At 43.2% G+C, this 13,176-nt stretch overlaps 1 protein-coding gene across 1 annotated transcript in view; it reads left to right on the top strand.

Moving 5' to 3' along the window:
- LOC103780597 (unconventional myosin-X-like) overlaps positions 1 to 12,619 on the top strand; it is a gene marked incomplete at its 3' end in the record, with an annotated part of 51,385 nt that extends 38,766 nt beyond the window's left edge. Inside the window, exons 13-21 of the mRNA XM_008948286.1 lie at positions 560 to 660; positions 3,007 to 3,073; positions 3,539 to 3,631; positions 7,251 to 7,319; positions 8,153 to 8,235; positions 9,719 to 9,827; positions 10,517 to 10,597; positions 11,625 to 11,749; positions 12,505 to 12,619. Of these exons, the coding sequence (XP_008946534.1) occupies positions 560 to 660; positions 3,007 to 3,073; positions 3,539 to 3,631; positions 7,251 to 7,319; positions 8,153 to 8,235; positions 9,719 to 9,827; positions 10,517 to 10,597; positions 11,625 to 11,749; positions 12,505 to 12,619 (843 nt within the window). The remainder of the gene's footprint in view (positions 1 to 559; positions 661 to 3,006; positions 3,074 to 3,538; positions 3,632 to 7,250; positions 7,320 to 8,152; positions 8,236 to 9,718; positions 9,828 to 10,516; positions 10,598 to 11,624; positions 11,750 to 12,504) is intronic.
- Positions 12,620 to 13,176: the final 557 nt, after the last annotated feature.

The raw sequence follows: 13,176 nt of genomic DNA, 5'->3' as shown, positions 1-13,176 counted from the left end.
TCTGCCACCTGTATTCATTTAGGCTGATGGTCAAGGTCTAGTTTGTGACACAGACCCTAAGCAGATGTGCTGGGATAGGTAATATTGAATTTTTGACTTGTATACAAACTAAATGTCGACTCCTACCTGCACGTTGTTTGTTTACATCCATTTTTCCTTATGTTGAGAACCCTGTGTGTTATGCTTCTGACTGCAGCTGGTGAGGGATGTATGTTGAACAGCCATATAGTGACTGCTCAGATATTTCACAGAAGAGAAAGCCCAGTGACCTAACACTTAGGGAATTATATTTCTTTCTTCCTAATAAGAAGAGAAATGTTATTTTCTTTAGCATCCTTTACCACTATTTAGGCCTACTGAATTAACCTTGTGTGAGCTACAAAAGCTGTTCTTCTGGTGGACCTGTCCATACTGTCCTCCTCATGTCCATCTGACACCTCGTTCCCTCTATGCTCTCTGACTTTATTCCAGGCCTGGCACCTTCCCCATTGCTGTTAAACATTCTTTTGGAGCCAGGGACAAGGATGTTAAGTTTTATAATTTTTTTTTCTTCTTACAGGTGAATCGTTTTGAGCAGTTTAACATTAACTATGCAAATGAGAAACTCCAGGAATATTTCAACAAACACATATTCTCCTTGGAGCAGCTGGAGTACAACAGGTGACAAACTGAGGGAGCTGGGTCCCCTGTTGCCTTCATGGGTAGTAAATGGAGGACGTCAGTTCTCCTTTGTGCTGTCCAGTCCCTACCACTAAGGCAGGAGAGGCAGCTGTGCCTTAGTGCAACCCTGACCGTGGATGTGTCTCTCTAAGCACTGTCCACATGCTTTGCCAGCATAGGTCACTTGTCTCCACACAAATGCCTTTTCCCTTGTAGCAGTTAGAAAGTCCAGGTTCTCTTCTATCTCTCAGCTGAACGGGAAGATCTTGGGCTTTAACCCATTGGAGCACATGGTCACTGGCCTTATTACTGACTTCTGTAGCGATTTACCAAAGATAGTGATGTTGTTACACAAGTGGACTCTTGGTGTCCAAAAAGTAAAGTTCCTAAAAATAGATGGTTAGATATCCAAGAGCTTTTTGTGTCCTAGAGGTTCCTATGCTGTGAAAAGGGCTCTTTTCCTCAGCAAGGTTTAAATCACGCTGTTCCTGACCTTGAAGACCATGGGCCTTCTGCACGGCTGTTTTTTCTGTGGTCCTTATATTGGATTGTATTTTGTGAAGTACCTGGCATGTTCTAGAGTATTCCTGCTTCTAGAGAAGGCTGCTAGACAAATACTTCAGTTCTTGCTGTGAAACAGAAGCCTTTATGTTTGTGAATGAAGCAATTGAATAGGGTCAGTGAGGGCAAATGAGAGCAGCCTTGTAAAGGGAGATCGTTGAATAGGCAATTCATTAAATTCTAAAGATTACAAAACTGAAAGGCTATTTATGCACTCACTTCACAGGCCAGTTCCACCATTGCAGGAAGCTTGTGTTAAGAATGGTATCATCGTGACAAAAGATTTTTTTCTGGTGATTACATAGGAGTTTAAGTTCTGTGGCTGAACTTTGGAAAAAACGAGAGAATTTTATTATTGACTACTCATCAAGTTATTCTAGGATGATGTGCTTAAAGCTTATCTTTCACAATGACAGCTCTGCTGCCTCAGGTTTAGTAAGTAGCTCTGTGTACTTCATCATTTGATTTTACAAGGAGTCTGTGGCACTAGAGACAACTTGATTAAGGATTTTATTTGTTTCAGAAAACTCTACTCCCTTCAATTCTGGAAGGTCTTCTTGCTCCTAGAAGGAATCCAAGAGGTCTTTTTGTAAAAATATAGGGCCTCTCTGACAACCATTGTTGCAAAAATCTGAAACACTGTGAACTGATGTTTTTTGTCATTAAGTAGATAAGATATTACAAATCACGGAATCACAGAATGTTAGGGGTTTGAAGGGACCTCCAGAGATCATTGAGTCCAACTCCCCTGCCAGAGCAGGACCATCTAATCTAGGGCAGGTCACACAGGAACAATTCCATTCCTGGGGCGGAGGGGTTAGATAGTTCTTTCTGTTCTTCAGAAATTATTCCAGTTTGTTGCTTCCAGCTGTTGCCCACAGGTTTCTGAATGCTTTGAACCTGAAAGTGTAAAGTCTAAGGTGAAGGGTTTGGAGACAACAGCCTCACTATCTTCAAAATGTTAGTCTTCACCTGAAAGGTATCTGTATCAGAATGTCAGTAAGTAGCTTCACACATAGCCTGCAGACTTCCTTGGATTCCTGAGCAAGAGTTATTCCCGGGCTCCTCTGAATTCTGAAAACAGGAACAACTTGTATTATGGGAGCATAAGAAGGTAGTAAGAAGGAAAAAAACATATTCAGCACAGATTTAGAGAATTTAATGGATGGTCTTCAAAGCATGCTCATTACACTGTTGTACCTATGGCAGCTCCCATTCTGAAAGATGCAGGGCCACCCTGTAGGTCCTTTGCATGTCAGGCCAGAAGTTATCTGTGTCACCTTCTTCAAAACTCTACTTGAGAACTTGCTCCTCTCTCTTTTTCTGGTGGACCTATGACTTGTGGTTCAGTCTTCTGGCAGATATGCGTCACACCTGCTTTCCAGATTGGTGGGTCAGAAGATGACTCTTGAATCTATGTAGCAAACTGTCAGTCATCACCACCACTTGGGCTGATGCTCATCACTCCTGAAAGAGCAACTGAGAACAGCTACAATTTCTTAGTGCTTGGTGTGATGTTTGCTCTACAAATCTTGACTTATCTTGACTACAAGATAAGCATCGGTCTAAATCACTGGGCTGGATAAGAAAGGTTGTCTCCTACGTCTGTCTCCTTGTGTTAGCAGTGCATTGTGTGTCCTATTCTTTTTTCCTCAGCCATGGCAAAGCTTAACTCCTGCAAGTTGTCTTGCGTCCCGGGACAGCTGCCGTGCTCAGCTACTTCTGCAGCTCAAGGTGCTGGATTTTGCATTTCACATCTTTGTTCTGTTTGTTCTTGACTGTCAGGGAAGGGATAAACTGGGAAGCCATTGACTGGATGGATAACGCAGAGTGCCTGGACCTTATTGAGAAGGTGAGCAATTATCTGTGGCAGTTTCCAGAGACTGCAGCGGGGGCTGCTGTGATTGTCTTGAGACCCTCCTTGGGGTTTCCTGGATTTAAAATCAGGTGGTATCTGCTTAGATCCTCTTCCTGCCATGACCTGGCAAAACTATGACCTGTTCTAGCCTTAGGCCCAGCTCAGGAAAGCAGATCTCTGCTTGTCTTTGAGAGTAAGCTCAAGGAAAGTGTCATAGTTTTAGACAGGAAGCAGCATTTAAGTAAAACCTTAATGTGAATTTTTTATAAATTAACTCCACTTACATTCCACTTGCTGAATGCATTGATTGGCCAGAATTCTGCATTCAGCTTGAGCTTTCCTGGGTATAACTTCAGGGATTAATGTTCAATGTGCTGTCCAGATCTCCAGTTCTTGGCTTGGTGCTGTATAGTTAGAGCTTTTGCTGACTGTAAAAGCCTGTCTCATGTTTGGCTGTAGAAACTGGGTCTACTGGCTTTGGTGAATGAAGAGAGTCGATTCCCCAAAGGCACAGACAACACCCTTCTGGAAAAACTTCACAGCCAGCATATGGTAAGTAAGAAAATAACCTGGCAGGCAAATGATCAGTATGTTAGCCCCATCAGCATTTCAAAACCAAAAGTGAAGGTTTTATTGATGTAAAATATGTGCTTTGTGCAGGAAATTTAAAATGCCTTAGGCTGAGACCTTGCAAGTGTTTAATAAGGCTGCATTGAGCAAAAGTAAAATGTGAAGAAACCTGAAATTGGTCTCTTGTGCACAGAGAGAGAGGGAGTGTGCATTCCACAGGATGTGGGTAGAGGAGATTTGAATTTGTAGCATGGGATGGAGGTCAGGTTCTGCTGGTCTGCAGCAGGACATGAGGCAGCACCCCAGGCACAGGATGCGGCTGCACAGTGTGCCTGGGTTTCCTCCTGCCAGCTGACTCATAGGAGTCTGCTCCAGAGCATGTCAAATCTGTCTCCTGGGGCTGGGGATGGCTTTTGCCTCATGACTTTTAATGAATGCTCTCTTATTGTTCCTAATTAATTAAATTCTGTCCTACTCTCTTGTATTCTGGATACAGGAGTAGAAGAGCTTCTTCATGCAGGTCAGAAAGTTATCCTGGGGACACAGAAACCACAGTGAGATCACTGTAGCAGTCTCTTACCCTGTCTCTGGTACAGCCAACACTGTTCTTCTCAATAGTAAACAGACTGAAAACAAAGCAAATTAAACCCTATATCAGTGACTTATGGAATATTTTACTGTTTTAGTAATAACAAGTGTCAGCTAATATGTTTCCTAGTCCTTTAGTTCAGGCTTTATCTGAGCCTGAAAACATACAAATTTGTATCCTTTATCTGACTTATTTTTTTTAATTTGCATAGAGGCAGATATTCTCATTTTTCATACTTGCATCTGTCTGACTGTGTTAGTAATACTCATGACTACAAATTGGATACAGTAGCAATAACTTCTACTTGGCCTCTTGCACATAGCTTTGTGGAAATATTTCCTTTCTTTAGGCTTAAACTGCTGCCTTCAGTGTAGTCCCCTGTGGCTTTCCCTTGTATTGTAGGTCAAGGTATGTGAGAATGCCTGATTTACCTTTTTTAAAAAAATTATTGTTGGTATTCTGTTAACTTTTAATATAGAGCTTATGAATATTTTTAATACAGCACTTCTTTTGAATTTTCTTTCTGAACTGTCTCAACCTCTTCAGTTTGCCGCAAAATGGAGAAATATCAACGCTCCTCTTTCTGTTTGTCTCTGAATTCCTCTACATCTTTTTTCTATTCTTTTCTGAGATAGATAATCAGACCAGAATGCAGTTCCCTTGGTAAGAACATACCTGTGGTTTACTGTACAGTAGCATGAGACTGTCAGTATTATTTTGTATTCCTTTATGCCTCACAACATCCTGGTTGCTAAATTTGGTGATTTCTGTGCACTGAGTTAGCTTTTCATTAAGCTGTTCATAGGGTCACCTCTGTCTGCGTTGAGGAGACAGCAGTTAACACTGAACCCTAGGGAGCTTACGAGAGGTGGAAGAGGCTGGGGAGCTGAAGTGCAGGGGGGAATGATGAAGTAGATAGTGCTCTAGGGTTTGCAATTTTTGAAGGCAAAAATGTTTTTTTTTGTACCAGTTAAAGTTGCTAGTGCTGACTGGAAGAACACTGGAAGGCATCCAGCCAGCATTGCTGGAAAGCCTGAAGGACATTCTAAGAGAACAGGCCCTCTTCTCTGTGTTTTTTCTGGATTGTCATAGACTTAAGGAGGAAAAACAAAGGGCTGGGATTCAAGAGAATATAACCTCTGATACAGCTGGGGAGAGGAGCAATAGAACAGATGGGAGAAGGAATCAAAAGTGTTGTAGGCATGGATGAAATAAAATGGCTTGGTAGAGAGGGAGGGGAAAGTCAGTAACAGTCATGTTTGGAGTGGAAGAGAAGGAAGTTTGTGGCTGGAAAAAGATTACTAGATTGGGCAAAGGGAAGACCAAAGAAATGGGATCAATATGAAAAGGAAAAAAAGCACTGAAAAAGTTTTCAATAGTACTAACAGATTATAGGAGTCAGAAGGCATCCACCCAATACTGCTAAGAGAACTTAAAGATGAGAGAGATGAATTGTTAACGGTATTGTGCAACATCTTACTTAATTTTTTTTTTAGTACGTGTAGCTGAGAAGGTGGGGAATTATTTTAATTTTTAGAAAGTGTTCTAGAAAATTATAGGCCTGTAATCCTTATTTCACTGTTGGGTAGATTTACAGAATGTAAACGGTCAGTTACCTCAGTGGAGGGAGGCTTGTAAGACTGTCTCATGAGCACTGATGTGGCAAGTTTTATGATTCATGGGGCGAGGCTGGACTGAGAGGGGCCTTATGAGACTGATTGGGTTGTAAAATGAAGATGAGAAGCAGTGTCGATAAATGTAAAATGCTGTGCCTGAAGGAAAACAGTCCCCGTTTCAGATGTGAAATGATGGGCCCTGAGCTGATTGCTGCTCTTTGGGAGCAAGACCCAGACAGAGGCTGTGATGGATAGTTCCATGGAAACATCAACACAGGGCTTAGTAGTAATAAAAAAACCCAGGTGAAGAATTAGAAATCCCTAGGAAAGAAACAGAATAAAACCAGAAAACATTGTGATGGCATCATATAACCCGTGGATCACCTGCACTTTGAACAGTGTCCACCACTGTGCCCCTCCACTCAAGAAGAGGTTATATCAGATCTGGTGAACAACAGGTCTGTGACAACTTCAGTGTTATGGAAAACTATTCTGAAGGGACCCTGCAGTGTGGAGAAAATATGACTTAGGGGTTTAAAAGTCACACATGGCCAATAAAAGACAAATGGCACTAATGGGAGCCATGCTTAAAACCAGTGGTAGTTCCCTGTGAGGTTCGTTGAGAGCTCCCTGTGAAAGGACACTCTGGGTGCAAGGTATCTACCTGGGTTCCAGTGTGGAACGGGCAAGTATTTCAAAGAGAAATCCACTTGGGGTTACTAGTTAGACAGACCACATGGAAATAACTGGAGTTTGAGAGAGTATTAGGATGAAAGTATTGTTTACTCACCTTGTTCTTCCTCCACCCTACCCTACATAGCCACTGCTAGAGGCAGAATACTCAGCTGGATGGGCTGCTGGTCTCAAGCAGTTTCTATTCTTACATAGCTAACAGTTTTCACAGAACAAAGAAAGGAGGGGGGAAATGAGAGAGTAGAACAGCTAGTAAGAGAAAGGACAAATGAATAACGAATAAAGGGGAAGAGGAGTGCCAGAGGAAGACAGGAAATTGGTATGCTATTTCCTTTGGCAAAGAAAAGATGTTGTAGATTTTCTGCCATCTTCCCTGCATCCTGATCCCGTGTCCTGCCATACATGGTCTGTGGGGAGCCCTGTTTCTTCAGGTGTCAGACATACGAGAATTAACTTCCTGCTTAACCTTGTTTCTGCAACCTCTTGTTCACGTGAAGCATTCCTTGAAGGGCTGGGTTTTTCCATGTTGTTGGAATAACATTTGTAATGTGGCTGTAGATAGCTGCAGCAGATGTGGTCAGGCTCTGCAACAGTTAAGGTCCTTGCCCATCCCAGCATTGTCACAGTCATGGCAGAGTTCCTGGCTGAGCCTATTTAGTCTTACACTGGCATTGTAAGAGGACTTGTTTTTCTTTCATTTCAGAGCAACCACTACTATGTGAAGCCTCGAGTAACAGACCATCAGTTTGGCATCAGGCATTATGCTGGGGAGGTAGGTGTTAGTGGTGTATCTTGTGCTTAAGGACCTTCATTTTAGATTCCAAAAGTCAAAAATATCTCTCGGAGATGTGTGGTTCCACACAATTAGTGCCCCATGCCAGAGAACAGGGACTGTGATCAGCTTAAAATAGCATGTCATTCTTCAGTACTGTATTCTCCAATTGGAATTTTTTTTGAGTTTCTCAGGTAGCTCTTAGTTTGTGGGATAAACTCCTCCTCACTTATGTTATTCATGTTGTCTTTTCTTGGACATTCATAAACAAAATCCAGAGTAAAAAGGAAAAGGTCTCCAAGCCTTCAAGGTTAAATGCTGCTCTTTGTCATGGAGAGGTATGGAGCAGATGGAGTTGTATCAAGGGAAGGCACCTGCACACTTAAGAAAGGCTAACCTCCTCCTCGAACCATGTCTGCTGAGCACTAGTAGTTGGGAGATCAGGGCACTGGGTGGCAGTTAGTATTTCCTGAAGTCAGTGGAGTACCTCACACCTTGCAGAGAATTTCAACACATACACACGCCTCCCAGGCAAATCTCTGCAGCTGCTTCACTTGGCTCCTGGTTTTGATTTTTTTGCTGTTGCTCTTGGTTTGTTTTTTTGGGTTGTGATTGGTTGGTTGGTTTTTTTTTTTTTAATTGATGGCTAAAAGCCACTTTCTTGCCTGTAACTGCAGAGCTCTGGAGCTTTTTGATCCGAAAAACTCAGATCTTGGCACATGCCTGCAGCATTGCTGCGTAGCTCTGCTGAAGGTCTTGTACATTGGCACGTTAATGTAGAAGTGCTTAATGGTTTGTACAGCACTGTTCTAGTGGCGCTGTCTGTGTTGCAGGTGCTATATGATGTGAGAGGCTTTCTGGAGAAGAACAGAGACACCTTTCGAGATGACATTTTAAACATGCTGAAAGACAGCAGGTATGTCCCCCGTACGCGTGTGAACAGGCCACATCTCTTGGGGTGGACTAAGCCACATTCAGGTAATAACCAGAACAAGGAAAGAAGTTGCTTTTGTCTGAGCATCAGGCATCATTCTTTATCATTCTTCTCTTTGTGCTTAAGTGTCCTGGCAAAAGAAAGAAGAGCTGGAGAAGTCAGATGAGGCACAGATTTAATCAGCATTTTTGTTCTCCCAGTTTTGAAAAGAACTATAAAAGCATGACAGAAATCCCTCCAGACAAAGCTAGTTTTCTCCTTCCTCTCTTCTGCCTTTCCTCTTCCTCTTCCCTTCCTGTCCCAACAATGGCAGATTTGCCCCCGAATGAGTCAAGGCTCTTTGCCATGCTGTCATAGGCCAGCCTGTGTACAGGGACTGCTTGTTTTCCAGCCTGCTTGTTAGAGGAGAGCTTCCATCCTCACTCTGAGCCAGACTGAGCCCTTGCTGCGGGACCAGGCGTGTCCCCTATTTCCTCAGTGCTGCGGCATGACTCTAGAGAAGTGAGCTGATTTTGACTTTGATCAAGGTCTGGAAGAGAGAGATTGGGACAGTAGACAGAGAGGCATTTAATAACATGGCAGACCTAGAAATTTTTGGGTAGCAACTCTACCACATGCCTCTTACCACAGTCCATGTGTTGCCTTTGGTTTTCAGCCTGATGATACTGTTTCAACATTGCATTGTCTCTGAAGCTTGCTGCAGAGTTTGCACTGTGAGCAGCCTTGAACAACTTGAGGGAGCTAAGAGTATGAGCTGCTCATAGCTGCCTTAGTTGGACAGTGGCATCTGGGGACCATTTTACATAGGACTTGAAGCCAGAATTGTGGTCATCATTGGCCAGTGTAATAGAGGGACTCAGGGTTTTTCAGTAAGCCAGAAAGGGAAATTCTGCTATAATTAGTCATAACAATAAACTGGCACAAACAGTGCTGAAGAACTTCGTGCAACTTCATAAGAACCAGCACGATTGTCTAACAAGAGGCAAAACAGTGGAAGATTCCTCAGAGCTGATCTACACTGTAGGTAACTGTAGGAGTCCTCTGGCCACAGAAGGGCTGTGGCTGCAATTGCACGAGCATGTTACAGGTGCTAGGTTGAACGGGGTGTGACAACACACAGCCTAGCTGGAGTGTGTTCAAGGTGGTTTTGCCCAGGGGCATGTACCTCAAGGAAGTGTCCTAGCCAGTGCAGAATGGAGATCTTCCTTTGTGTAATATCCTGCTTGACAGTTCAAGATGGTGTTTCTGGCTTTGCAGCAGTGTGACATACATGGCAGCCCACGGGGTTGGGGCAGTCACATGGAGAGTATTAATTTCCTCACTGCCTCCTGGAGCCACTTTGTGGCACAGAAGGAATAAGAACGTGGTGTTTCACACTAGGACAGGGCAGTAGCTGAGAAGGAGAGGCACCTTCTCACAGTGGTGGGTGTCTTGCATCTTCTTAACTTCTTTTCTTCTCCCTTAGGCTGGACTTCATCTATGACCTGTTTGAAAGAGTCTGCAGTCGATGCAGTGAAGAGACGCTGAAGATGGGCACCCAGAGGCGCAGACCGACTGTCAGCTCCCAGTTCAGGGTAGGATGTTTTCCAAGAGAGCAGCAGGCTTCTGGGGAGGAGCAGATGGGTAAAGCAAGGCCAGCAGCCAAGAGGAGTCAGTCATGCTTGTTTTGTGTCCAGCGCTGAAAATGTGCAGGAATGTTGTAGTGCTAAATAAAAAAAAAAAAGGTGCCACTGTCCTAAGGATTTCTGTCTGTTATAAAATGTGAGATCCTAAGACTGAACAGGGTGACAGGAAAAGAGTGCTTTCTTAAGGGTATGAAGTTCTTTATCTTTCCTGTTGGTTTGGTTTTTCAGCTGAGTGTATGCATCCTTTTAGGACATCTTTTCCAGGTATAGTGACAATTCCAGTAAAACTTTACTGAGCATACTTGCAGGTATGAATCTCATTCCCCTAGACTGTCTGCAAACCTCCTTTTAGTTTCACAGTTTTAGTTCCCTATATGTAAAGTTTGAGAGTCTTGTGAAAATAACGCATGAACTATACAGCTCTAAGGACAAGGATGGTCGTGTAAACAGTGTTAGAGTAACCTAACTGGGTATGTTTTTGGACAGTAAGGGATCTCCTGGGTTATTGAATTCTTGATAGGCAGAGTCAAGGGACGTTATGAGTGGGGAGAGCTGCAAGAAGATCCTATCGCATCAAATGTGGTCCCTTTCCCTCCTGTAGTTACTGACCCTTTGGGTTTTGTCTTGCTGCTTTTCAGGATTCTCTCCATTCCCTGATGGCCACACTTAGCACTTCCAACCCATTCTTCATCCGTTGCATCAAACCAAATACAGAAAAGGCAAGTCTGTCTTCCAGCAAAATATATGTGTGTGACACAGGCCTACATGAGCACTCCCTTGCACAAATGCCTGACAGGTACCTCTATAGGTTCCAAACTGAGGATACGAGCAGTTTCCCCTCACCTTCTGTTTTTTCCTTATGGCAGCTTTATAGTTGAGGAAAAATACATTGTCCTCCTGGTAATCAGATGAAGAGACAGCATGCTGAGGATATGATATGATATGATATGATATGATATGATATGGCCATTCACACTTCTTTCTGTGCTTATGAAGCTTGGAAGATGAACTAGGCTGTGCAGAGTCCAGAGCTGTGATAGAAGAAGCAGTCGCTCCTGTTGGCGGTGCCTGCAGAGAGTTTGTGCTGGAATGCAGGGCTTGTGCGGTAGGAAGCGTGTCCTGCAGATCCCTGGCTCGGAGGCAGGGGTGGACGCATCATAAGCAAGTCACAGTGATTAGAGACAAGCTTGGCTTTCACTAGGATTGTGAACCATGACAGGAGGCTATGCTATGAACTAGATTGTGGGGGAGAGCTCTGAAAATGTTCTTGGCACGTTTTGAATCTGTGTGTGATATGGCAGAGGAAAGCCTGATGGGGGTTGTATGCTAGAAAATAATTTTGCAATTTTTCTCCAGTTTGACTGGAAAGAGACAGCAAAGAGAACGGAGTCAGAGCTGTGCACTTTGCATGTGCTAATCCATTATATCACTGCTTTACTGCCACGATCCGACTATGACAGCAGCTTGCAGACTTTTTTTTTCAGGATCTGCCCAACTCCCTTTCATCCCTTTTTCTGCACCATGTGGTGTTGTGAGGTTGCTTTCCTCTTGACCCAAACTTCCCCCTTTTCACCTGGCGTGCCCAGATAGGCAGGGTTCACTTTCTGCAGAGAAATGGATGTACAATCTGTTACTGTCTGTGCTCAGAGAAACGGCTGCTTTTTAGATCAGCGAAGAAGTAATACCAAGATCAACACTTACTGTGTCTCTCTTCTTACTTGTTTTTGAATCTGGATCATTACATAGGCGCCAAACCTCTTCAATCCAGATGTGGTGCTGAATCAGCTCCGATACTCAGGGATGCTGGAGACGGTGAAAGTTCGGAGAGCGGGTTTCCCCATACGACGCCTTTTCCAGGACTTTCTCAGTAGGTAATTGCTATCATTGTACCATATGCAGTATCAGCCCCAAGGTATGTGATTCTATATGTTTGTTCCCTCAATAACTGCAGTTACTGATATGGATCATTTGTGGAATGTTTTTCTAACCATGGCCTTGCTGCCTGTATCACAGACTGATTTGGAAGCCCTTTTGGAGACTTGCCTTCAGGGTAAAAGAATGGAAAACTAGCCAGATGGTCCATTTTTAATTTTTTTTTCCCTACCTTTGCCACAGATTTGTTTCTGTGCTGCTATGAAACCCAGCTGGTCATAACATGTAAAAAGAAAATATCATGCTTAAAAACTTTAATCTGGCAGGCTGGACAGTATAGTTAAAGAGTGATTATTTCTTTCAATTAGCTGCATCAGAAAGATTTCTTGAGGTTTAAGGTTAGAAGGGACCATTGAACATTGCTTCTTTTGTCTCTTGGAGCATTAAATGCCACCCCTATACTGAACAAAATAACTCGTGTCTAGTGAAAGCATGTTTCAGAAAGACAGTTGTTCTTTACTGAAAAATGCTGTTGGGTTTGTATTTTATTTCTGGGGTTGCAACAATGATTGCCAGTGTGGTAGGAACAGATAAAGGTTAGGGGATGGAAATTTCCAAATGAGAAGGCAAACATGAAGAAGGGAGGTCCCAGAGGAAGAAGGACTAATGAGAGGAGGATAAATTAGAGTTAAAAGATTGGGCTGGAGGTGCATTACTGTCATACAGAATCTCACGAGTTTTTTTTGGTTCTTAGGTACAAGATGCTTGTGAAGGGAGCAAGCCTCTCGGACAACAGCAAAGCTGTATGTGCAGGCTTTCTACACACCTATGACAGCAGCAAGAAAGACTGGCAGTTGGGTAAAACCAAGGTACTTCATCAGTATGGGGCAGGGTTCCAGTGCCAAGGGGGTATGATTGCAAGCCACTAAAAAAGGCAAAATAGTGATTACCCTTTAAGTACATTGGACTATGCTAATGACTTGTAACATCTCAAATGTTTCCCATATTTTGTACCTAGAGCTGTAGAAGGCTTTCTGATTCTGTCTAAACTCCTCCTCACTGACCAGGCCAGATTTTGTTGTGTCTGATCAAATATAAGGATCCAGGGAGAACAAGCATGGGTCTTATTGTGCGCAGTTGCAATGTGTGCCATTAACTCTTGCCTGTCCTGTCACATATTTTGCCCTGCTCAGCTAACTGAAATTCTTGCAGGAGGCAATGAGCTGCTGCTCGGTATATATCTAAACTGTGAATAGGTAGCTAGGTCACCAGACATGTGGCATCTTTTTGCTGTGGAATCTCAGCTGATGGTTAGTGCAGTTAGCCCAGATGTTAGCATACATTTTCTAGGAAATGGTATCCAAATGCTTCTCCCTATTTGCATAATTCAGATTCTGCTTCTTTTTTGATGAATGTTTAACACTTC

The sequence above is a fragment of the Merops nubicus genome, unplaced genomic scaffold, assembly GCF_000691845.1.
Source record: "Merops nubicus isolate BGI_N331 unplaced genomic scaffold, ASM69184v1 scaffold27299, whole genome shotgun sequence".
Taxonomy (NCBI): Eukaryota; Metazoa; Chordata; class Aves; order Coraciiformes; family Meropidae; genus Merops; species Merops nubicus.
This window is presented reverse-complemented; position numbering and strand designations above follow the sequence as displayed.